Source organism: Chiroxiphia lanceolata, chromosome 3 (genome assembly GCF_009829145.1).
Source record: "Chiroxiphia lanceolata isolate bChiLan1 chromosome 3, bChiLan1.pri, whole genome shotgun sequence".
In the NCBI taxonomy this organism is placed as follows: Eukaryota; Metazoa; Chordata; class Aves; order Passeriformes; family Pipridae; genus Chiroxiphia; species Chiroxiphia lanceolata.
Genome location: NC_045639.1, coordinates 21,402,337 through 21,428,654, shown reverse-complemented (window position 1 = coordinate 21,428,654; position 26,318 = coordinate 21,402,337). Strand labels below are relative to the sequence as shown.

General features: G+C 40.8%; 1 protein-coding gene across 3 annotated transcripts; it reads left to right on the top strand.

The window, feature by feature from the left end:
• Window positions 1–620: 620 nt before the first annotated feature.
• Window positions 621–26,180, top strand: KCTD3 (potassium channel tetramerization domain containing 3). 3 transcript variants are annotated; one of them, XM_032681428.1, is made up of 18 exons: window positions 621–774; window positions 5,897–5,950; window positions 6,863–6,908; window positions 7,775–7,848; window positions 8,310–8,368; window positions 8,555–8,635; window positions 9,285–9,419; window positions 10,630–10,720; window positions 10,982–11,172; window positions 14,784–14,899; window positions 18,747–18,834; window positions 18,967–19,083; window positions 20,213–20,383; window positions 21,495–21,650; window positions 22,617–22,713; window positions 24,039–24,223; window positions 24,325–24,463; window positions 24,815–25,959. In XM_032681428.1, exons 1-18 carry the CDS (start codon window positions 647–649, stop codon window positions 25,395–25,397), a joined length of 2,511 nt encoding a protein of 836 aa, XP_032537319.1. In that variant the 5' UTR covers window positions 621–646; the 3' UTR covers window positions 25,398–25,959. The 3 variants fall into 3 exon arrangements, with proteins under 3 accessions (XP_032537319.1, XP_032537318.1, XP_032537320.1); XM_032681427.1 differs by lacking the exon at window positions 621–774 and adding an exon at window positions 790–953 and having other exon boundaries at window positions 24,815–26,180; XM_032681429.1 differs by lacking the exon at window positions 621–774 and adding an exon at window positions 1,495–1,655.
• Window positions 26,181–26,318: the final 138 nt, after the last annotated feature.

Below are 26,318 nucleotides of genomic sequence, written 5' to 3'. Positions count from 1 at the left end.
TTAATTTTCAAGGCATGCAAGCGAAGAAGTGGCCATGTAACTTCAAGCAGTTTATTCCTAGGCTAGTCCCTTAACTGACCGTGTTTTCGAAATATAATTTTTAAGCATGTTTTAACTTTATCCATGTGTTCTTGCAAAAAAAATTAGGGTATTTAAATAGGATGTGGAACCTTTCAGTGGGTTTTATATCTCTAGATAAATTTCACTTAAAATTTAAGTTAAAATATCAGGCTCATATTTCCTTATTCTTGTTTGAGTGTAGGAAATGATCATAAAGCCTACCCTCACAAGTATAAACCATGATTTTATGAATTCCTTTGCTAACCACACTGTTATTTATTTCCACCTCAGTTTTTCTTCACATGCTGTGATAGATTTTTTCCCCTCAAACTGCATTGTGGGCTCAGATTTGTCATGTCTAGTATTTTTGTCCTTTAATTGGTGTGGGATTTGATTGATTACTGTGGGCTGCAACTCAGGCTTTAAACTTCACTGTGCCGCCACTGCCTTCTCATTGAGTTTTCAAGGAATTCTCTGTTTCTATGCTCTCTCACATGGAACTGGCATTTACTGGGGGCCTGAACTCCCCAGCCTGGGATCCCTGTGGGCAGTGGGAGATGCAAGGCCCAGGGGATCTTCATTAGCCATGGCTTTCACAGATCAGTTAGGCTGGAAAACATCTCAAGGATCATCAAGTCCAACCTATGACCAAATACCACGTCAGTTAGACCATGGCACTAAGTGCCACATCCAGACTTTCCTTAACACCTCCAGGTACGGTGACTCCAGCACCTCCCTGGGCAGTCCATTCCAATGTCTAATCACCCTGTCTGTGATGAAATTCATCCTAATGTCCAACCCAAACCTCCCCCGGTGCAACTTAAGGCTAGGTCCTCTCGTCCTGTCGCTGATTACCTGGGAGACCGACTCCCACCAGGCTACTGCCTCTTTAGGTAGTTGTAGAGAGCGATAAGATCACCCCTGAGATTCCTTTTCTCAAGGTTGAACAACCCCAGCTCCTTCAGCCATTCCCCATAGGAGTGCTGTGCTCCAGACCCTTCACCACCTTTGTGGTCCTTGTCTCTTTATTTTAGGCGAGGGTCGTTGGCGCCTGATAGCGCTACAGGCTCTCCCACTTCCTTAGAGACCACCCAAACCCACAATTCCGGTGTTGTGGCTCCCCTCCTCCCGGGGCGGGCAGGCTCCGCCAGCCCCTTCCGGGCGCGTCGCTGCCCCTGAGGGGCGTTCCCTGTTCCCCCCGCCCCGTCGGGGCGTCCCCGCCTCCCCCGCCCGGCCCCGGTCTGCCCGCTCTCCGAGGCGTTTTGGGCCGCGCCGGCCCAGCTCCCGCTCTCGGTGCTGCCGCGTTACCATGCCGTGTTCCGGCCCCGGCCGGGCCTGAGCGCCGGGGAGTCCGCGGGGCCGCAGCCCGGCCGGGCGTTGACCCTGCCCCGGCCGCCGCTGGCCGATCCCCCGCCGCCTCCTTCCCCGCCGCCTTCGCCTGGCTCCGCCGCTGCTGCCCTTGACCGCGAGGTTCCGGCGGGAGGCGGCGGCGGGCGCCGGCCGGAGCAGGCGGCGGGGAAGATGGCGGGGAACGGCGGCGGCTTCGCCGGCGCCGGGAGCGGGGAGATCATCCAGCTCAACGTGGGCGGCACCAGGTGAGCGGGCGGAGCGGGCCGGGCCCCCGGCGCTGCCCCCGGGCGGTGTCCGGCGCGTTCCAGCGGCATCGGGGCGAGGGGCAGCGCCGCGGGGGTCCTGCCGGGGGCCCGCCGGGAGGGACGCGCTCCTGGACGTGACGGGGTTCAGGCGGGGCCGGCACCCACCCCGTCCTGGGAGGGCGGCGGTGCCGACTCGCCTGGGACTGCCCGCCGAGGCTCCCTGGTCTCTGGTGCTGCCGCCGGGAGGGCCTGGATGAACCTTCCCCCAGCATGGTGCGGGGGAGCCGGCCAGGGGTACTTGGGGGTGGACATGGGGAGTGTTGGCAGCTCCGCGTGGTGTCTGCCCGCTGTGCCCGGGCCGTCTAGATGCGTACGCTCTACATACATCTCTGGGAATGCTGCTTCTTCAGGGAGGAAGGATAGAGAGCTTTGCTTTGCCATCACATCCACAGGCTCCTAGTGAACAGTCGGCCTGGCAGCCTCAGAGACTAAGGTGTTAAAAAGGTTGAAACGATACTGCTGGTGTCAACCAGAATAAAGAACTGCATTGTTTTCGAATCTACGCTGGAAGCGTGGAAGCTGGCAAATGTAGACATTTTGGCAGGCTGAGGCACGGAATTGTGGGACAGCTGTGGTCAGAATGTGTGATAAATAGTGCAGATATTCCCGTCAAAGTGCTCAGGCATGAAATCATTTGTATTATCGTAGCTGGTGGAAACTGAAATAATGTGCCTTCCTGAGTCTGCGCATGACATGAAGCCAGTTGTGAGTAGTAGGAACTACTACTACTATTTTAGGATTTTTCTTCCCTTACCCAGAATACGAACTTGGTCTGATAATTAAATTGGATGTTGCAGCCTTTCTCAAAGTATAGTGCAATAGAAATCGATGCAGAATTCCTTTGTTATGATAAGACGTTAGGAACCTGGTTCTTCACAGTGAAGCTGCTTGTAATTTGCATAGGCAAAACTCACCTGTAATGATGCTTTCAGGATAACTCTGTTGTTGCCTTGGACCAGATTTCATGTTGTGCTGAATAAGGTTCTTCAATGAACTCTGTCTCTGAAATTATAGACCGGTTTGTCTTTTAGGTTTTTATTACACATGGAATCGCAAAGATGCTTCGATTTTGTAATTTTAAATAGATCTTCCTTATTAAATGCCTCTGTAGAGAACAGAGAATTAGGTATAGAGGACGAATCAGGGAAGAAATAGATAATCTCAGAAGGTTTGCCTACACAGAGAAGTATGAAGAACAAGGCAAACTAACAATTGTGTGCATTTAATTTCTAGCTAAAGATCTAGATTCTAGTCAACAGATATCATTCGGATGTAAGGAGTAGGAAATGTGTGCATGGATATTTCCCCTTTAATAGAGAGACAATGTACCTCTGTGTAAGAAGTTTTGGTCTTTTGCAAGGTCAGCTTCCCTCAGATACATTTGAAAATGTTTTTCAGCTTGCAAATGCGGGTGACTCAAAGCTGGCAAATGGAGTGAATGACCTGGACAGCAAGTGGGCAAGCGTGGAGTACTATACACGGTTCCTCTTCATTAGTTTCTATTACCCTTACTAGAAGCCTGAAACTCTTAGTTTTGTTTGTAGAGTTTTCTGAGAAGAGGAAATTAGCACTGTCTTCTGTCTCTGACACCAGTTATTCTGTGGAGCATCTACTACAGAGACCCTAGCTTTCCATGTTCAGAAACAAGGTTCCTGCTGCTCCCTAGGACTGTCAGGGCTTCTCTGTTGTGTGCAGTTGCTCCAGCAGTTCCTGGTCTCAGCTTTTGTGAAATCCTTTACTGCGAGCACAAGCCGCTTGCAAATTAAAATTCACAGAAATTACTGTAACAAATTAAGAGAATTCTCTCCACTACGTATCTCCCTCTGGTTATGAAGTAACTCTACAAGCACAATAGACTATGAGAATGTTTGGTTTAAAGCTGTCACTTAGCATGTCTGTTTCCAGATGCATATATTTTCTTTAAAATAACTGTAGGCTGCCACTTGCTTAAGAGTATTTGAGGATATTGCCCTGTGTTTGACTAACTTTCTTAATACAATGTCTGTCTGACTGCTGCATGGAGCTGCAGATACACTTATACGTGTAAATGTTGCTAGCTAAGCTTCTTTAGGCATCCTGGAAAGGAGCACTCTGTCTTGTTTATGTAGATTAATGTATATGTATTAAAAGTTCTAAAGTATGTGTTAGTATGAGGTATTGCTTACTAAGCTGGTACCATAGTGCTAAATTACAGACAGAAAATCCTTGTGCTGTCTAAATCCACTGCTGAAATTGAAACAAGACAAATGTGGAGTTGGTTGATGGCTTTTTCCTGTCCTCCTTGTTGTGTGACTTGTTCTTCTGGAATGTCTGTCTCAAATTTTGCTACCAAGCTCTTTATCTGACTTACAAAGTGCTAGAGTGGAACCCAGCTGGTCAAAACTTCAAACCAGCGAAACTTCAATGGTGGCACTTCTGAAGAGCTGACTGTCACTCGTGCCTATATGGAGACACGTATCCAGACCAGAAATTGTGCTGTAGTGTGTTGAGAAGATAGTACTGCCAACTACTCAAACATCTTTTCAAGGATCCTGAATGTCTCCATGGTCTCATCAGACTATTGTTTCAGAATTAATTTAGCATTTATCATTCAGTGTTGTAGAAAATGCCAGTTAGCTCTGATTCTAGTAGTTCTCTGATATCTTTCTGCCTACATATGCCTTTCTGGGACCATAAGTCCTCTGGTTTTCTCATTTTCCTTTTTTTTTTTTTTTTTTCTGAAACCTCAAAATAAATGAAAGTTGTAAAGTGTTTAAACTATTAAGCAATAAAAACCTTTATATTATGGAGACTTTTAAAAGGGCTAACTGGTGATGCTGCATCTTTCCCCAGAGTTATGAGCAGTGTCTGGATTAATTTTTGGATAAAATTCATGTAATTAATTGTTTTTTCTTATGCACAAGCTATAATATAGTTAGATGAATCATCCCTTACTCTTAAAGCAAAGAAGGGTAGTGACCTGTATTGCTGTGCAAAACTGCAGATGTACTTAGAAGTACTTTAGAAGCACCTTTTTTTTTTTTTTTTAAGAAAGGACTTTGTGCATGTTTGTGCTTAGAATGCTGATACTGCAGGTTTTCTTGTTAAGAACAGATTTGCCATTGTTATATTTGCAGTGAGCAGATACACAATACATGTTTTATGCAGGATGGTAGTTCCATATAGTCTTTGTGTTTCTGCCTCTTAGGGATTATAAAGGGGGTATAAAGTAATGCTTTCTGTTGACCTTTTTTTTTTCTTCAAAACTGGAAAATACTAGCAGTGAAAACTAGATAAATTATGATTAAGTACTTTTATTCCAGAAGTATTTTGTAGTCCTGTGCTACATGGAAAGTTGTAATGGAATTTTGTTTTGCATATCCTTTTTTTTTTTTTTAATTAATGATGAGGTCACCAAAGGTTTCTTAGTCATGGCACTAGTAAGAGGGTATGTACAACCAGAGGGTTCATGCAGAGCTTGAGCTTGTTGTCCAAGCTGCCACTCCAGTTGTCTTCCTTCCTGTTAAATCAAACCCAGAAGAAGTAGAAAATAATCCATAGCTATTTATTATGTGAAGTACTGTCTGGCATCATAAGTAATATTATAATTTGTATTATCTTATAACGTGAAACACCTTTTTTTCTTTTAACTGTTATTTTTATTGCCTCCCTGCCCCAAAAGGGGCCCAAATAGCAAAATGGCAAATAATTAAAGTTACTGTGAAATATTAACTTGAAGCTTATTGTAGTCTTTTGCAGTGCACAATGTAGCATGCTTTGAGTCCTAAGTAAGAGTATCATGCAGTTAATGACAAATATAGCACACTGCTGATAAATATTTAACTGTTTGGGTTTCCTGTGTGTGGAGGAGCGTTTTCTGTGGGTCTTTTTTTGTAAGCATTAATGTTGACAAAGTATGAAAATACAGGATGTTTGGGACAGGAAAATACAGGATGTTTGGGACAATGTGTTAGAAACATATAAAGCATGACACTTTTGGAGTCTCCAGACAGTCCTGCCTAATGCTTAAGTCTGTGCAAAGAATCTACAACCTCTTTGAGTTTTTGCAGACATTTAAATGATCTTGGACTTCCCAAACCTGTCTGATATTAGCTCTTTAGGACAAATGAAGGAATTTTAGATAAGGCAGACTTACTTCCAATTTTACAGCTGATTTTGAACTCGTAACTTTGTTTTCCTAGGTTCAGCACTTCAAGACAAACACTGATGTGGATTCCAGACTCTTTTTTTTCCAGGTATTTGTGATATATTATCACCTTGAACAAAGACAAATTAATAGTCATTAAAGAAATTATTAATGTTCTCATTCTTAATTTATGTTGTAAATAGTCTTTATTGGGGGAAAAAGCATTAAGGACACTATGTCAAGAAATGAGACAGATTCATTTGAAATAGGCTGTTATCTAAAAGGCATCTTCTTTCTTGAATGTAGCTGTGGCAGCTTTTATGGGCTTAAGAGTTGTCACTTTTTAGATGGAATGTTGTGGAAATAACACTCCAAATCTGCAGGAAAGGAAGATGCCACTGATTCTTGCTATATACACTTGTGATCTTACTGACCATATGCAGTAGCACTGCCTTTAATGTGTGTAGGGTTTTGGATTGTTTGGGTTTTGGGGTTTTTTTTTTTTTAGTTGTTGCTGTAGTCTGAGTTAACTCAAAGTTTTGGGGGCTCTTACCTGTGATACAGCTTTGAAGTAAAATTGTGTTAAAAATAATCCATCCCATTCTTGTCCAGTAAGTCCTTGTGGGTTGGGTTGTTTACTTTTCTTTTTTGCTTCAGCAGCTTTTACCAATTTAACTAGATTTTTAACAAGCTATGTAGCCCTCTGAATGCCTGGGAAAACCTTTCCATCCTTTCCAGACTAGGCTTCATGTCTGTTTTCTTTGGGAATATGAAAGTCCTTAAGATGCAGCTCTCAACCTTTCCTTAGGTGTGCGTGCACTGCTCCTTTATTCAGCAACAATATTTCACCCCCTCCGGCTTTCTGCCTCACCCAGGCAGTTTTCTTTGCTCAGCTACACTGTTTCATCAAAATGTAACCAAAAGTACACAAAGAGACCAAACTGACTGAGAATGTTGCTATCCCGTGTTTTGTGTTAGTACGTTTCTGAGGGACATCTAATGGAGATTTCCTCTGTTTCAGTTTGCTGAGTGGAAGAATTTCAACACTAAAGGATGAAACTGGTGCTGTGAGTAATAAACCTACTGTAACCCATTAATTTAATGTTATGCTTTTGGTTAGGCTCTTTCCTAAAGCATATTCACTGCGGGTGCTAATGGGAGTTACACTGCTTGAGTCAGGCTAAACTTTCATGACAATTAGTGACATCTCTGGCTTTCTTGGTTCTCAAATTTGTTTCAAGGTAAATGAAACTGGAACAATGTGCACATTTCTATGCTCATTCTGTGTTGTACAGGTAATGCAGAATCAGCAACTGTACTTTCCTTACACAGAAAAACTGCTAATTGCTGTATTGCAAGGAGGTGTAATTTTCATTAGATAATCATTGCATATGTAGTTGAGTAATCCAACATGGAAATGTTGGGATTTTGGCAAATACATGTAGCAAAATGGCCATTTCAGTCTGTGTATGTGATACTCTTAAATAGGAAACTATAGTTACAGTAATGTTGCTGAGTGATAGTAAGAAACAGAAGTAATTTGCTAAAAATGCGGAGGTAGTTTTAATGGTAATTGACTCAATTTTAAAAAGTCTAAACTTATCTTGAGATCTTATTACATTTACTTCATTCTGAACACAGGATAGAAAGTGAGAGTATCCACTGGCTTTTGTGGAGACTCTAGAACCTCAAGAACACTTCTATTAAGTGCCATCTATTTGCAGCAGTGTTTGTATATATGTCCTTTAGGAATGTTGAATTAGTGGATAGCAGAAGAAAAATGAGAACAAAGAAGAGACCCAAAAACTGTGGGTTTTGTTCATCTGCTGACTGCCTCATCTTCAACTCCTCTTTCTCACACTCAGCATAAAAAGGCATTTTAGTTGATGGTTGCTCCATAATAGGGCTCAAGTACAGAAATTTTTCTTTGCAGATATTTATTGATCGAGATCCAGCAGCATTTGCACCTATTTTAAATTTTCTTCGCACAAAGGAGTTAGACTTACGGTAAGAAGTTTTAATTGTTTCAAGTGAAAATTATTTCAATCAGAAGCATTAGAAAACCTTTTCAGATGAGGATTGTTAAGTTTTAGTCATCTGGCTGGGTACCTGGTACATGACTCAGCTCCCTGGTAGCTGTGGGGCCAGGTCTAGCGTATATGTATGGCATGGTGGAGGGAGAAATGGTGGCATTCCATTTTGTTAGTAGGTTCTTGTAATTTAAACCACTTCTTGCAGTGTGTTTCTTTGTTTCTGTATCTTTGTTTTAATGAAAGCTAAGTAAAATTAATCACTCTGAAATCTCAAACGTCAACATGTTGAATGCATTTCGTGGTAATTCTGTAAACTGTTAGGTAACTTGATATTTATATTGTGTAATGTCCAGTTATGTGCAAGTATTTATGTTCAAAGTATTGACTCACTTTGTTCTTGACGTTTTTTGTTTTGGGTTTTATTTATTTCTCTAGAGGAGTGAGTATTAATGTTCTCAGGCACGAAGCTGAATTCTATGGAATCACTCCTTTAGGTAACTGGTTTTTTTATCTTAATGTGAGGTCATATTTATTACTGTAATAATGGCCCACTGACAAATCTGGGCAGTTGTGACACTTAATATTTTCAAAGTAAAGTTTATCAAAACCAAGGATATTTGAGATAATGTAATGTTTCCAAGGAAGCAAAAACTGTGGTCATATTTGGTTTTCCTTCTTAGTGAGAAGATTGCTACTATGTGAAGAACTGGAACGCTCATCTTGTGGCAGTGTCCTTTTTCATGGCTACCTACCTCCTCCAGGTATTTTTGTATTCATTGTCTGATGTTTGCAGTCACTTATTCCTTTAGTTTTTAGGGGTGATTGGTTCAGGTAGTGACTCTGGGTGACAAGCTGTTCAGAGAAGGCCTTCCTAGGTAAGGCTAAAGATGAGTGGTTGAACCAAACATTAAAACCCAAGCTTTCATCTGTATGAAATGTCACGTAGTACTAAGCAGACTGTGTTTGGTAGTAGACTAAAGCAGAAGTTTTTCAAGTGCATTTCATTATAATGTTAGGAGCATGTGGTTCTTTCTTCTTTCTGAAGGTGCAGTTACCTTGGGTATCCTATGTCTAGGTGAAAAATCACCATAAATGAGCTTTCCTTACTAATAAGAGTAGCTCTTAGACTTTTTTACTTCTCTGTAGAGATGAATACAACTCAATGTTAACCTGAAGTCTAAGGGGTATCTAGCCAATTATTGACAAGTTTTCTGAAGGTAATTCCCTAAATTGTGAATGTCAACATTTTCTATTTCAGTGTTACAATATTGCCTGATTTTCTTATAGCAAATGAATTAAACTTTACATCAAAATGCACAAGTATCAATCCTGTATTTTGAAAGTGAACTGTTATATCTGTTATAAAGTTTAAGGAGTGGGACAAAACATCTCTTTTCTTTTCTTTTATAGGCATTCCCAGCCGTAAAATAAATAATACTGCTGGGCCACCAGCTGATGTTAGAACTGGTCAGAATGAGAGTGAGATGCTTGGAGGTGGTGTCCAACCTACACTTGCTGGTACTGGGGAAGGTACAGTCAGGCTAGGTGAGGAATGTGTTTTAAAACCAAAACAAATTGCAAAAAACTTAGTGACTGTATCTGGTTTAAATTCGTTCTTCTATGTTTGCTTGATTAAAATTACTGAATACTTAGTTAAACACTACTCCCTGTACAGCATTTAAGGCTCACTGCTGCACAATTAAGACGTGAGGCTTGAAGGAAAGGCAAATCAAAGTTCTTCATGCAGTCTTAGCATGGCCCCTTAGACAAATGCCTCACACTGTACTAAAGCCATGATAAAAAACAGGTCTCTTTGGTCTTTTTTCAGGGCCTGCTTCCTGCTCTTCCACCTCTTTCTTGCTCTTGGTGCCTCTCTTGCTGTGCAAGAGTCAAGTTTTTAGAGGAAATGTAGTCTTCACAAAAAAAAATTGTGAGACTTGTCGTTTTCCAGCTTTTGACTTTGCAAGCAAAATTACGCCATTAGAAGTGTCATATTTCTGCTATAATCCTGTAAATTGTAGCAGTGTTAGGAAAATCAAGAGTATGTAATAGGTGAATCTATTTCCAGGTAATATAAAAATAAGGTTATGAATTGCTGATTCTTCTCAAACCTGCTGCAAGTTTGGAAGAAGGCAGTCTTGGGGAAAATGAAACAGAAGATGCAGTCTTTGGGCATTAGTTCTTTAGCATATCAAGGCTGAGAGCTAACTTGGGGAAGTATAATAACCACTAATTTCCAGTGCCATCCAACACTTCTGCCAAACCTAATTTAGTTCTAGATCAGAAACAAGCATGTTCCCACTAGATAATAAATGGAGGAGCTGTAGGTGTTCTGAGATACGGGAAATTTCAGTTTAGCAGTCTGGAACAATAAAACAGGTTTGCACTAACTATTTGGAAAGAACTTTGACAAAAGAGAAAGCATTGTTTCTTAATTGATTAAATTCCTCAATTTTTTACCAATTAGACAGGCTTTAAAACTGAAGCATGTACTACCCTCTTTCTCTTTATGAACAGTTTACTGTGACACTTTGCCTTGTAGTGATGATGAAATGTCTTCCTTCCATGCAAGAACTGTAATAGCTGTAAGGATTGTGAGGAGTAATACTGGTAACTAGAATCTAACTGAAAATGTTTCTTGAGAAACTTAACTATCATAGTTTTTGTTCTCATAGCAGCGAGTTCTATGCTATTATAGATGTCTCTGCTTGTCTAATATTCATCACTTGCCTAACTTCATCTTTATTGTTTTTAGGATTTCCTGTGGACCCACGGAAGGTCCTAATAGTAGCTGGCCATCACAATTGGATAGTAGCTGCCTATGCCCATTTTGCTGTTTGCTACAGGTATGAATAGAGTTGCTTGTCAGGTTACAGGAATCTAAAAAAATATGATCATTTGCTATGAGCAAAGCAAAAAGTTTGCATTACTCTGAAATGGCAGTAGATAAATGGATTCAGTCTGATCCTATAAATATATGAGTTGCTGCTCTTTTTTTGTGCACATTGGTTCAGGGTTAGACTGGGTTGTCTGTTTCTCGGTCTCTGAAGACTGGGTTTTCCTGGATCTCTGACATCTACTCCCTGTTCTCTTCTTTGCCCTTCCAGAATCAAAGAGTCATCTGGGTGGCAGCAGGTGTTCACGAGTCCTTATCTGGACTGGACAATTGAGCGAGTGGCTCTCAATGCGAAGGTGGTTGGAGGACCTCATGGAGACAAGGACAAGATGGTTGCAGTTGCCTCGGAGAGTAGCATAATCTTGTGGAGCATTCAAGATGGTGGAAGTGGGAGTGAAATTGGTAACTATCATTACCTGAGTTTTTTTTCTTATGTGTGCGTGTTTAGCCAGAAAGGAGACCCTATTTTGAGGCATGTGTGATCTGTAGTGTTCAGTATTCACTTTCACAAATTTACAAAACAAGCTATAGTACAGCAACCTGTTAGAATGTATTAACCTTCTGTTCTGCACCAGGAATACTTCCTCAAAATAAAAAGGAAAGAGAATAAAAGAGCAGTCTGTTTACTAACAGATACTGATACTTACTGTTCAGTTTGTGGATTATATGTCAAGATTCAAATTAAGAGTTAAACTTTTCCCTGGACTTGCATTTGAATCTAGAACATAGGACAAAGGAACTAAGTTTCTCAGTTGGAAAACTACAGATACAAAGAGATTCTGCTCTCTTCTTTCCTTTTTGTTATTAAAGCAATATTTTTACATATAAAAAGATTTTGGTTCGCTGTCAAATGTCTTTCATAAATGGAGTTTGGAAGATGAAAATTTCTTGGTTTTAAAACTCAGGTGTCTAGGCAGGAAAAAAGCACACTGTTTTGTTAAGCATGCAGGAATTACTGCTTGTACGCTTTGGCACAGGACACACCATTTGGGAGGCTGTAGAAACAGCAACAAGATGTTTTCAGAAGTAAATACTCCTTGCTACTGATCTAATAGCTTGTCTGAGTCACTTGTTCAAATACAGGGCAAATTTGGGAGGCAGTGAAGGCAACGGTTTTGATCCATGTGCCTTTAAGGGAAGAGCTTACTTGAAAGTTTCTCAAGCAATTTCTAGCTGTGTTGCTTTTTTTTTCATGCTTGAATGAGTGGAAACACTAAGTAGATTTGAAGATGGGGAAACATAAAGGTCTGGCATGAGATAATTCAACTGTGTACTGCTCTTTTGCTTGTGACTCTTAGAGGTCTTCTATATAATCATGGTCAGCAAAATGGAAAAGGAGGTTCCATTGTATTTAAAAAATATATATAAAAGATGTGTCTAACAGTTGAATATGAAATATTTTTATTAAACACAGGGAGTAATTATTGTACTTGAGAAGCCTTCTCATATATTCCCCTTGACCAAATCTTAAAGGCAGGGAAGAGCTGGCATGACAGCTGTACTCCTCTAATAGGCATTTCTTTATCACTGTGCTATTACATTCCTCCTGCACTTTCTGATTTCAGTTAACTGCTTGTGTTACCTTGGGATTTGCAATAAGATATGGGAAGCAACACCTTGGATTTCTGGAAATCAAGTGCAAAGGGGCACAAAACCCATAAGTGGACTTTTATTTCAAATAAAAACTCTAAAATATGCCAGTATCATAAGGTTCTGATAGCTCAGACTGTGATTGAACATGGCAACAAAACTGAAGGAAGCACTTTAGCTAAACAGGCTGTACTGCATTGAAGTGACAACTGTGAAACAAAGGAATTGCCACTTGGGGCAGGAAGAGGAGGGAAGCAGAGAGAAAGTGCCTACAGGATGGAATCTTCTGTCAGACTAACACTGACCAAAATGTATTGTTCTTCTTTTGGACAATAGGTCATACTGATTGATTTAAAAAACCTAAAATATGCTTGTGTTTAATAGTAGTAACATGAACATAGCTGATTTGTTTCCTTGCAGAGGCAACTGCTTGCAGTCCTGCTTTGTATTAGAGATACAGTACATTGCTGTCATCTTGTGAAAGAAACTACTTGTTCCAAGCAGTTGCTGGAGCCTGGCGACACCATCCTCAGAAAATTGTGTGGGCTGGCATCTTTGTGATAGAGCTCTCCCAGAGCGCTCTCTTTCCTTTCAATATTACTTACATAAGACACTGCTGCTGGCTTGCTGCTGTAAGCAGTATTTTACTGAGAGGGACCCTTAGGACAAGAGCCTGTCATTACATATAGTGTTGTCTCCCCTGTGGACAGGTCTCAAGATTGTTGAGCCTAAGCAGGACTGACACTTCAAATTCCTCCAGACCATTCAAGCTGTCTTCCTTGATTTCCTTGAACCTCATCCTTCTCTGGAGTAATCAATTCTAGTTGTGTCTGTGGATTTTTTATTATTGCCTTTTTCATGTACCCTGTACTGCTGAATCTTATCTGCATTGAATGATTGTACTGTGCCCTGGAAAACAGTTTAGCATCATAATTAAAACATAAATATATATTGAGCTTCCTGAGATTCCTTTGTAGGGTGTAACAGAGGGCTGATTCTTGGCTGGGAATGGCACTCTGTTCATTTGAATTTGCCCAAAACAATGTTGGGAATTTTTCCAACTATTGGGTACTCTGTTTTGACAACATCTATCTGCTGCAGTTAAGGTATATTAGTGAGGAGTAATATAAATATGTAGAGTGAGCAGTAAGGAATAGGAAACTTGTGAGTGAAGCTTGACAGCTGGTAGTGTTCTAATGTATCCCCATTACTTTTGTACTTACCAGACAGAAAAACATAGCCTGGAATTATTTACAAACCACGTTAATTACAGAGTCAGTTTGCTGGACATTATCTCAGACCTTTTGAGTTTGCTGTAACTTTTAAATACTTGGACGATAAGTAGTACAAAATGTACTATGCTATCCAAGTTTGCAGTGCAGTGAAAATTATTCATGTTGGATCTGTGATAAGACTAGGAAACTCTAAAGGATCAATTTTCTGGACAGCCTCAGATGTTAAGGTCAACTATAACCGTAGGCATCAATGCCTGTCATGTTCTGCACTGTTTTGATTTTTTTTTTTAAAGTGAAATGTTCTCGGTCCCAGACTTCCTTTACTTGGAAGGCTAGCATTTGCTGGTAAGTTTTATCTTCCAAATTTGAATAGTATGTGATGATTGCTGAAACTGCTTCCCTATATATCTTCAAGCTTTAATAGTCTGATAGCCTGAACTTTCTGCTCATGGCCTGCAACCAAACTAAAAGATCTGGAGATACAAAGGAAGGAAGGAAGGCTTTTACAGGCTGCTTATTTTTCCGGTTTCAAGTATTTCTGCTAAAAGAGAAATTAGAATGTATTCGAGTAAGGTCACATTGGAGTAGTTCAGTCTTTTCCCAAGAATAAGGATAAAGCCTTGTAGCCATATTTAGTTTCTCAAATACGTTTTCAGAATGTCTGTTTGATTGGACTTTAAAAAAAAAAAAGCATTGAGAACTTGTAATGCTTTAACAAGTAATTGCAAACTAGCATAGCACAAATTTGTGTGTCTAGCAAACCCCATTAAATTACTGCTTCTTAAATGACACTTAATAGTCTCAGGTAAAAAAACCAACCACAAACCAACAAAAATTCCTGCCTGCTGTAAAATAATTTTTGTTTATTTATTTTAAATCCTTTTGAGAACTCAAGGGCTGTAGAAAAATGATTGCATGTTTTCATATGGGCTCTTCTACCTTCTCCTGCCTCTCTCCTTCCCAAATAATGATGTCATTAGCAGAGATGACATCACACTGCCATTTAATTTAATTAAATCCAGTTTTCTGCTTGAATGGTACCTCACCTATAACGCTGCAAACCTAGTGTTGGCTGTTCTTTACTTGCTACTCTAATACATGTGATGTGATAATAATGGAGAGATTCCATTGTTACTGTTTTTTTCTCTTTATTTTAGATGAGCTTCATAGACTCTTCATTTTTTGTAGGAGTGTTCAGTCTTGGAGTCCCTGTAGATGCTCTCTTCTTCATTGGCAACCAGTTGGTGGCTACAAGCCATACAGGGAAAGTGGGAGTATGGAACGCTGTGACTCAACATTGGCAGGTGCGTTCAATTCAATTTTCTGCATCACTTTTTATAAACTGGTACGTCTTTCTAGTAAAAAGAGAATAAAATAATCTAAAAGCATGTTGGAAATGACTGTTATAAGGTTTTCAATCCTGACTTGTTACAGAGTTTATCACCTGGGTAGCTGGGTATTGTGCCTGTGAGCAGAATGTTGAATTGTTTGGTGGTACCACCAAGCATGCTTTTTAGGCTTTCAAATGAAAGGATGTGGTGTGATTTTGGGTAATAAATGTCAAGTGTGTGCATATTTAGACTTACGGATTCCTAACTGTATAAAAATGCAGTGGGACCCTAGGAAGTAAAATTGTGGGGAATGAATGACAGGAATTTCTGCACCATCTGAAAGAAGAAAAGTCTGTTATCTGGGGATCTCAAGAGCTGCTTTAAAATGGGAGACTCTTCTTCATCTTGTATGTGGATGCTTCTGGCTGTGCTTTCTTTACTCCTGTTGTCAGAATGCATATTAAATAAAGAGATATTTGGAGTCTGTATGAGCCTGAGAAACAGTGGAGCATTCAAATAACAAAGCTTGTAACACAGCTGGATTACATTGTTGTAGCACAAAACCTGGATGCAGTAAAAGTCCCCCAAATGCCTTGCAAATCTCAAGAAACAGAACTGACCTGAGGCTGCTGCACTGTTTACTAAGTTCTAATTCAACCCTTAAGTGACAGTAATGGTAACAAATAACACAGATAATAAGTGTGGGGATAGCAGTGCTTCTGCAGCAGAGACAAACATGTTAGTATGGCCTTGAATTAAACAAAACATTATTTAAAGTTCTATTGATGCCTTGCAAAATCTTATATTAAGAGACAACTTAATGCTGTGTGACAAGCTGGTGTTTAATAATATTTTCTAAAGGAACAAGTCATAAGGAATAAAAACTGATGTCCAATTCATCATCTGTGTTTCCAGGGGGAGCTGCAGAAATCTTTCTGATCACATTAATAGTTCCTCAGTTTGACTGACTATTCCTTTGGTGAAAGCATTTCTTACTGAAGAGTAGAAAATCTTTGGGAGGTTTATATGCCAATGTCCTAAAAAAGTTTTTTGGCTTTCTAATTTTTTTTTCCAAGTAGATGAGAGTAGCTCCCTTTAAAAAAAAACAAACAAAAAAACCCCAAAAAAACCCACTACCAAAAAAACCCCCAACCAACCAACAAACTAATAAAAAAACCCACACAAAATCAAAGCAACAAACAAAAAACCAAACCAACCCTGTGTTTCAAGGTGCTTTTTATACTTCAGGCTTTTTTGTTAGAAAAAGAAAAAAAACAAAGATCTTCCTATAGATCATCATCTCCCTTTAGAACACAATCTCCTTGTGTGGGGTTTGATCTTACATTTCCTAATGCAAATATATGATACTTGTGTGACCCATGAGTTGCCCATAGCTCTGGACTCAGGATGTAATCATACTTGCTTTAGTGAGAGAGGCTCTGTGGAACAGAATGTGCTGATGTCCCATTTTGAAGCAAGAACTTTGTTTCCTTTCAGGCTGATGTCTTTCTGAGGTCTACTTAAAGGAGGCTTAGTTTGTGCAAAGCTATCCTTCCTTACATGGTGATCTTTATATTTGATGTATTACACCCTGAAGATGTAACTGATCTCTGCATGTGATTGGTTCTTGCATCTTCCCATCTTGGAGATTTGAGCAGACTACTGAGGTGGTTTCCCTGGTACTTAATTCCTCTGGCAGTGTGTCAGCTGCATGCATCAAGGAGGAGGAGGCTGTGGGCACTAGATAGATCTGTAATGAAATTCTTACCAAAGGAGAGCTTAAAGGAAGCAGAATATTTAGTGCTCTAGAGTAAGAGGTAACATAAGGCAGCAGAGCCGTGACAGCAAATCTTACTCTGCAAAGTGAGGATTCTCGCTGGTCTTGCTTTACCAGTGACCATTGTATAGTGTTGCTCTGTTTCCTAATGAAAGTTCACATTTTGGCAGATGTAACTGCTGAATTGCCTCTGGTGTCCCTGTCTCTGCTGCAGAAAGAAGGACTCTCCTTATTTTGTATGATCTTTCTGACACAGTCGATCTCTGCTCTCTGCAGCATTGTGGATCCTTGTGCTTGGACCTTTCCTTGCAGTTATTATGTCTTCTGCCTGGTGATGACTAAAGTGGTGTATCTCTTGATGGGCTGCCTCTACCTTCATTAGTTTTGTAAACTTTTTGCAGGTGGCTGAGCTTCTGTATATACCTTTGATCTACAAACCAGAGAGTATGCAGCACCTTGATCCATCAACTTAGGTGCTGAGACTCTAGTTTCTTGCCGTTCTGCTCCTGTAATCTCTTTTTAAAGTAGTCTAGGAAAAAAAAAAATCTCTTGAAACAAAGTTTTGTGACCTAGATCTTTAGATGACGAATTTAATTAGGTGCAGTATGAATTTGACTGTGGGGTGGGTAGGGTACTTAAACAGCTGTATCTGAAAAAGTACAGTGTGAAAGCTTTGAGATCAAGAATAGCCATTCTTTTCAGTAATTGGCAAGGATCCTTCTCCAGGTCATTCAATCATCAGTTATACAGGGAAAATCCAGGTGATTTTCAAGAATAGTTTATTTTTAGCGTTGGATATGTGCTGAATTATGGCTGAACACAAGTGAGAGAAGTGCAGTTCTTTAAACAAAGAAAGGTGGGAAAGTACTTCTTCCCTGTCCCCCACATCTCCATCCTCTGGAAAATATGCAGAAGCTATAGTCATGTTGCAGCCTTTTTTGTAAGGCAAAAAGATAAGTTTAGAATATGTTTTAGGGGCTTACAGACCATCCTTAGAAGTGAATACTGGTTTAGAGTCCTTGCTCTTGGAGGCGGGGGGAAGTTTCATTGTTTTGTTTTGCTCTGCTTTATCTGACAGATTCATTGTAGGTATTTTGCAAATGGTTTTGCAAGTCTCTGAAGCAATTGGAAGGATGCTGCTGGTCAGAGAGAAATGAGAACTTAGGCTGAATGTCCATAAAAATGTCGATTAAGTGAACTCACTGCAACATACAGAGTACAGGAAAAATGCTATGACTGTGCATGTTTGAATCCTCTGGATAAAACGGCTTTTGGGTTTTTTTATCTAGGGGCTGAAGCAAAAAAAAAATAATTGCTTGAAATAGGAGATCTTATCTAGGATAACCTAAACTTTTTCTTTCCTTGAGATTTCTGTCCCACTTGGGGGAATAAGCACTCCTTTTAATCCTAGAGGGTAAAGAAGGGGCACTTGTAATCCCTCACCTTAGGTTGTAGACCAGTAAGTAAAATATGACAGAGCTACCTTCCAGTTTACTTGGTGCGGTTGTGTACTGGAAGTGATAAATTGTAAAGGAACAAGAATTTTTTCCCCTTATTATGTATCTGCTAGAGGCAGAGATCTCCTCAGAGTTTGGCAGAGGGACAGAAAACTGGAGATAGAAGAAGGTGTAGAGAGGCAACATCTAGTTCCTTGGTCCAGCAACCTCTTAGGGACTTGTCAGAAGGGAAAGAAGGGATAAGACAGAAAGTGTGAAATACACTCACTTTGCATATAGAAAAAAAAAATCCACTTTTGAAGATGTGGTTTAGCTGCAATGCTCTAAGCTTTGTGCTTTCACGTGGAGAAGGATCTTCCAGTGCTAACTTGTCTGCATGCATGTGCTGAACCACTTTGGTAGAGGAATATGATCTACCAGCAGTACTTTCAGAATGCCATTGTATGTGTGAGTGTGTGCACAGCAGCCTCAGTCCAGTACCAAACTCAAGTGTTGTTCAATAAAATATACCAAGAATGTCTGAAAACTGAGAAAGTAGCAACCTAAATTCTTGATTTGCTTTTGTTTTCCTTTCTGTTTGCACTAGGTTCAGGATGTTGTTCCTATCACAAGCTATGATACTGCCGGGTCTTTTCTGCTGCTGGGCTGTAACAATGGTTCTATCTACTATATAGGTAAGAATTAGGAGCAGGGTGGAATAAAAAGGTGGTGGTACTGAACAGCTTTTTTGTTAAACTCTTTAATTAATTAAAGTTGCATCAGAACAACTCTGTCTAATCAAAATAATAAATGTCTCTTTTCCACAGACATGCAGAAATTCCCACTGCGAATGAAAGACAATGATCTTCTCGTGACAGAATTGTACCATGATCCCTCCAATGATGCTATAACAGCTCTCAGTGTCTACCTCACACCTAAAACAAGTCAGTATTCTATCACCATCTCTTCACTGAGAGTCTGTTAGAAATGTGCTTTTCTTTTTTCTAAATAGACTTTTTCTATTGCTTCATAGCAGGGCTAAAGCACACAAGGTAGCCTTTGACATAAACGAGGACTTTTTCTTCATTTAATCATCTTCAAATGAATGATGAACACTAGGCATAGCAGTTTCCCCTTACAGCTGTATATCTGTATAAATAGGTACATGTACTTACATGTATGTATGTATTAATGCTTGTGCATAATGTACCTTGGCTGGTTTTGAGGCTTTTGCACAAGATAGACACTTGGATTATGAATTGTATTCACTGAAATAGTTTGTGGTGAACTGGGGAGAAGTGGAGGGAGAAAACTTTGCTGTTGTGTCTAACCTTATAACCAATACACTAGGAAACATTTCCATGTGCAGCTGGATGATGCTTAGCTATTGTGTCTATAATAGCTTTTTGTAATCATGATGCAGCTATTTTTTAAATTAAAAAAAGAAACCAAGAGCAGCAACAACGAAAGTCCAAAGCAAAGTTCATGGCTAGGCTTCGTGAACAAAGAATTGGGAAGGGCTCTACCCACATTTGCTACAAGCGCACCGGTGGCTAAAAAGGCCAATACGAGATAGACACGTCCGGTTGCACCAAGGCAAAGTAAAACTCAAACCAAACTGGGAGAAAGTGGCTACTTATAACTATATTGATACCAGAGTGACTTTTTTATCTATAGTCCTTCCTGGCTTGTTTTGCTTTCCCATTTGCTTCCCACTAAGGCAGAAAAATATACATTATCTGGCATGTATTGAGCATATCACTGCGAGAAGTGCCAATATATCTATCATATGACTTTATCCACCTTCACTTCCACGAAGGAGGAGAGAATGGGAAAGAAGGCTGTTAAGACACTGTTGAAGAGTGCAGTATGGAATTGAACAAACCTTTGGTTATTCTAGTGGCAAAACAACCTCCCTGTTCATGGGAAAATAATAAGTAAACAGTGTTTAAAAAACGTATCTTTCTTACTTTGGAAGCTTGAAAATGCTGTTTTTTACTGCCCCTTTTCCCTGGCTTCCAGTAATACAAACTTTCATTCCTGGGAAAACAACTGTGTTCTTGTTTGCTTTAGGTGTAAGTGGCAACTGGATTGAGATTGCATATGGCACCAGCTCTGGAGCAGTGAGGGTGATTGTACAGCACCCTGAAACAGTTGGGTCTGGACCTCAGCTCTTTCAGACCTTCACAGTTCATCGAAGTCCTGTTACGAAGATCATGCTCTCAGAGAAACACCTTGTGTCAGGTAATCTGCACACAGATTTGTATTGGCAGTTCTCCCCTCCATCTGAGCAATGAAGTTATTTGTATGCATTGGTCTCTAACTTGCGTTGTTCCCACGTATAATAGAAATGAGTTGAACAGATTTGGGGGCAGGGAAAGGGCTAGAATGGCTTGGATCCTCTTTCTTAAAGTAAGCATTCTTAAAAGCTCTTATCAATTCAAAGGCCTAGGTTTTATTTGACGAGAAACAACTCACTCTTTCCTTTCTGTCTTATTCCAAGATTGCCATTTGTGGAAATAAAAGTCTTATTGTTCTGGGCAGGTCCTTTAGGACTTGTCTTTTTTTAACAGCCTTTCAGGAGCTTCCTGGGCTGCAGCAAAATGTCCTCTTGGGCCCTAGAAAAAGCCTTCCTGTGACTTCAAGGGCCTGTCTGTGTTTCTTTCCTCAGCAGTCTCCCAGTGTTTTTTGTGCTATCCTGTTTGTGCTATCTTATGCTCAGAAGAGGGTCTTGCTTTCTGGAAGATACAGTCACTCCTTCCTCTGTAAGAATCTCTTTCACCCAGATTTCAGCAGCCAGGGCATGGCAGAAAAAAGATTTTTTTTCTGCTGCTATCCTATTCTTTATAAAAAAAAGGAACAAGAAACATGGTATCCAATTATACTGCAAATAAACAGCCCAGAGGTCATCCATTCCCCTGCAACTTGCTGCTAAACTCTGTGTTGGGAAGGGGCACATCTGTATGTACAAAAGTGAATAACTGATGAATGAAATGGAAGAGGACTGTTGTGCAGGCTGCTGTCATGACGTGTCTTGTCCTAGTGTCTGCACACAGAGGACTGAAGGGTGCCGTAGGCTACTGGTGCTGACTCAGTCAGACCTTAGTGTTGTGTTTTCACCTGTTTTAGTTCATTTCTTAAATTTCTGAGGGAAGAAACAAAACTAATAGAAAACGGAACATCAACAATGATTTGTAGACTGTTAGATAATTGTCTGGAGATGCTTTGTGACTTCACATAGAGTAATCAAGCAGAATTTAGTCAATCTTGAAAAACTATCATGTAGGTAATCATTAGAGAAATCTATCTCAACAATTTTGTCATCCCTTGTAAATGTACATCTTCTCCTTTCTAGTTTGTGCTGATAACAACCATGTACGGACGTGGACTGTGACTCGGTTCCGGGGCATGATTTCAACTCAACCAGGCTCAACACCTCTTGCATCATTCAAAATCTTATCCTTGGAGGAAGCAGAGAGTCATGGCAGCTACTGTTCTGGAAATGACATTGGTAGGATGTCTCTAGATTGTGCTGTACTGTGCCTGTACATTCACTAGTATCATAGAGGTTTAACAGATCTTCAACTCTTTAACATGCAAGTCACCTGATGAGTGTGAGCTTGTACATACTGCTGTCCTCTTGAAAAAATGGCAGGGATCTGTAAGATCCACCAGGAAATATTACTAGGCTGTCAAGAGTGAGTACACTTAAAGGACATACTCTGAATGAGAGAAAAAGGGACAAAAAAACCTTTGGAATACACATACTGTACCTGTTCCTTGAGCAAAATGATGTAGCATTTCAGTTTTGGTTTAACTAGAGAATGAGAGAAAGCACAGGAGACTCTATTAAAGCAGATAGAGCATAGCAAAGACTGGGTCTACTGCAGATTCCAGTTCACTCTTCCATCGGGGTTAAACAATGCATAGAAAAAATTCTTAAATGACTTTGAAGTTGTGACAAAGTTTACTGAAGCCTTGCAACTGCAGAGGCAAATGGTGCTAGCACATTGCTATAGCAAGGTACTGAAGGAATGCTGTTGGTAAATATGGTTACACAGGTAGTCTAGATTCCTTCGTGGTCAGAGCCTTGCAAATGAACCTTTAATGAATAGGATGCCTTGTGAACACAGGGTGGGGTCAGTTCTGTGGCAAGAAATCTGATTAAGCCTTTAGACATCTAGGAGCTGCAAAATAACAAAGTACTTACTGTTATTATGGAGACTTAATGTAGGGTTTTTACTGACATAGTAATTCCTCCAGGAACACACACCAAACTTAAGAATGCATGGCCCTTAGAACAACAAAGAAAGATATGGATTTGTAGAGACTTCTAACCATTGGATGGCTTTTCCTAGCTATTGGTTATCTTTGGTTCCCTGCCCTAGCCCTGATGCTAATGAGTCTGGATCTTCAGGACTGAATGGGAAAGAGGGTGAGGGAATTGAAACAAACAAGTGATCTTTCTTTCCTCTAGGACCCTTTGGTGAACGTGATGATCAACAAGTGTTTATCCAAAAAGTTGTTCCTATCACTAATAAACTATTTGTAAGGCTGTCTTCAACTGGGAAAAGGTATGTCAGTGCTAAGGGGTTTAAGTGGGAAAAGAGCAGGACTGTTGAGGTGGTGGGGTCTCCCTACTTCATGCTAAGTGCATGCAGCTGCACATAGCAATCTTCTAATGTGCTTGACAGCTCTGGCTGAACTCTAATTTGTGTGTTAGTAACAGAACTGTACTCAATGATCTCTTATAACCTCAAAGCCAAATGGCTTTTTGAAAAATAGAGATATCTAATAGGGATATCAGAGACTCACTTCATGATGGCTCACCCTCATGAGCTCACAAAGCAAACAGTTCTGTGCCTCTACAGAATATAAGACTCTCAACCATGGTACCAATACTAACATTAAATTTCAAAACTAATGATGAAGTTGCTGGTGGCAGGGATTATGCTGCTTACAAAGGCAGACAGGGAAACAGCTTCTTCCTTTGACCTGGGCTTTGAAGATATCAAGACCTTTAAATAGATGGAGATACTGTCTTCTAGATCAGCTATACAGTTATTTTCTTAGGTTTGGCTTCATAGTATTATACTACATTGCTGCCAATATAGTAAAAAAAAAAAAATTGCCACATAACCACAGCTGCTTTTCTTCCTCTTAGACTAGGAAGGTGGCAAGAGATCAGAAAAATTAGTGCCTCTCAGTTCTGTGCTGCTTCCTTTTTGCATCTCTTGCCTAATAACTTTGAATCTGGGTGGAAACATTGATGCCTCAACATTATGACTTATTTTGGCACTGCTCAGGTAAAAAAGCAATACAAGGGGGCAGTAAAATAAATTACCTGGAACACGAGCAGCTTAGTTTTGGGAGTTCTTTTTCCTTCCTCACTGCCCATAAACTTCTAAAATAAAGGGAAAAAGCGATGCAGATCTGCCATGACAAGTGAGATTTTGGTTGTGATAAGACAAAAGTTATCTGTATAGATAACATTGGATTTATCTTCCTTGGATTTTTTTGTGTACCTTTTATCTGGTTAAATGTGCTGTTTCTGCAGGTTAGTTTCCTAGAGTCTGCATATGAAGTTCTAGCATATGATGGGACTGGTTCCTGTCATTCTTATGAGAGCCTTAGATTTCTAATCATTGTAAACTGAAAATGGACGTAGAACATATGCCTAATAAACAAGCAGTAGGACTGCAGATGTACTAGGGGTGAGAAGGGACTGTCTGCAGTGAGCAGTGTGCCAGTCATGCAGGGGAAGGAATTTCATCAGGAGGAAAGGTCTTTTTCTGAAGGCAGGGTAGGTGCCTTCTCAGAAAGTTGAACCACTACTGACTTTGCTAGCCAAACTTCCAGGTGCAGTTGTTATGGTAACTCGGCATTTCTCTTCCTGTAGGATATGTGAGATCCAGGCAGTTGACTGCACTACCATCTCGTCATTTACTGTGCGAGAATGCGAAGGATCCAGCAGAATGGGCTCCAGGCCACGCCGCTACCTCTTCACTGGGCATTCAAATGGCAGCATCCAGATGTGGGACCTGACCACAGCTATGGACATGGTTAATAAGAGTGAAGACAAAGGTAAGTTGTGTTATGCCGGGACCATGGTGTTTCTTTTTCATGTCCTCCCATGTGCCTGACTGCAGTAAATGGACTTGGCCTCTAAGAGCTGTCTCTTTCAGATGTTGGTGGCCCCACGGAGGAAGAACTGCTCAAATTGCTTGACCAGTGTGACTTGAGTACATCTCGCTGTGCCACACCCAACATCAGTCCTGCCACCTCAGTTGTTCAGCCAAACCGGCTTAGGGAATCTAATTCCAGGTAAGTCACCAAGGGTGGCACCAGCTGCAGACACTAAAGGTTTTACTTTTCAGGTAGGCAAAGAGGGGTTTGGTGACTTCAGTGCAGTAGCTGAGTCCTTGAATTCCTGCCCTAAGTAGCTTGAACTACACACAAATACTCCTTGATTTCTGTTGGTTTGTATGTGTGCAGATTGAAGTATCCTGCGAGAATCTGAAGTGATCTGGAAGTCCTTGTGCGGGGGCTGTGATAAGTGTATTGCTACTGTAGTGCTAGGCAGTGGTGGGTGGGAGCAAGGGTGTGCAGAAGAACTGGCTGCTATTCTCAGCCTAACATCTGCTCTTCTTGCCTTGGTTGTTTATATTTTTGAAGCCTCCAATTGCAGCACCATGAAACAATCCACGAAACTGCCACATATGGTTCTGTGAGGCCATACAGAGAAAGCCCTCTCCTGGCAAGAGCAAGGCGGACAGAGAGCTTTCACAGTTACCGGGACTTCCAGGCTTTTAACTTATCCAGCAAAAGCCCAACAGAAAAGGCAGCTGCTGCAAATGGAAATTCAAGCCAGACAGAAGCCAGGAAAGCAACAGGTGAGGGCAGTGCAGCCGAGAGGAAGGCAGTCCTGTCAACAGCATTTGAAGTGCGAGGCACAGGCGTGACAGATGCAGGTGGGTGTTGCAGTGCAGAGGTTCACCGTCTGCCAGAGAGTTCTCTGGATCTCAAAAGAAGAGGACCAGAAGAGGAGAGTGAAGCCAAAGCAGAAAGCAAAAAGAAAACGGGATTTGAAGGAGCTGGTTTCCTGGGAAGGAAGAAAGTGCCTCTCCTGGCCTCTGCACCAGTCCTTGCTGAAGGTGGTCCTGAATTACCTGGTGCAGCTTCTCCATCACCTACAAAGACAGCTGCTTCACCACGTCACCGGAAGAACGACTCATCCTGCCAAGACTACGGCTTGTGAAAATGGGACTGGTGGCAAAAATGAGGTGCAGGTGCCCTCTGGCTGGTAGCAGGCATAATGTTACGTGTTGTGGGTTGTTTCTGGAGTGGGATTTTGTTCTGATACCAGAATAAAAATTGTAAGGTTACGAGAAAGTACCTGGCTGCTGCCAAACCTTTGAAGGGTCGTCCACATCAACATGTGGCTTTATGTAATGCTCCAAAATGTAGTATGGTACTTGGTCCAAAATAATATTGTGCATTCTTGCGTAAATGTGGTCAGGCATGTGATATGTTGTGATTATTTTTGTTTTGGGAAGGGAGGGTGCTAAAGGAAAACTTGGTTGCTGAGTGGAGGATGCCTTTTAGATGCAGCCACACATTGCTCTGCGGAGCTGCTGCTGTCTTGGATAGATTTTGCCTAATTCACAGGGCTGCCTCTGTAGTCTTGTTTTATGAATGGGATCATTGCTCTGTATGCTGCTGTCTGATATCTGAAATGTTTTGTGCAGGTTAAGGAGGAGGCTATTCAAAATAGCATATTATTTTGCCTCTTAGTCCAAATAAATTGCCAGAGGAGTGTTGCTTGTGCTTTCTGAAAATGTGCAGTATCAGATGATGGGTTTTGCTGTTTGTGACTGAGAGAATGCATAAAATATTCTTGACAGAATACACAGAACTGGCAGGCTCTTGAGGGCTTCCTTGTCACTTTCTCTGGAAAAAGGACAGAGATGAATATGGGAGTAGGTTTACTGTCATGGTATAATAATTCTCAATTACAAGTGCCTTGACATGATATTTCCTACCTGTGTTGCACTGGCTGCTTGTTGTTTGCTCCTAGTTTACTGCGGATGGTGAACAAGTTTTATTGCCTGTAGATTAATAATACATGAGCAGAAGGGAAGGGTGTGACAGCAAGTGTTCAACAGGGAGTGTCTTAAGA

Bases quoted from the DNA above. Each gene is read 5' to 3' on its own strand.
- KCTD3 (XM_032681427.1), top strand. From the start codon at position 814: ATGTCTAATCACCCTGTCTGTGATGAAATTCATCCTAATGTCCAACCC. The intron at 6,909-7,774 runs GTGAGTAATAAA...TTTTCTTTGCAG, and splicing joins TAAAGGATGAAACTGGTGCT to ATATTTATTGATCGAGATCC. The intron at 24,464-24,814 runs GTAAGTCACCAA...ATATTTTTGAAG, and splicing joins CTTAGGGAATCTAATTCCAG to CCTCCAATTGCAGCACCATG.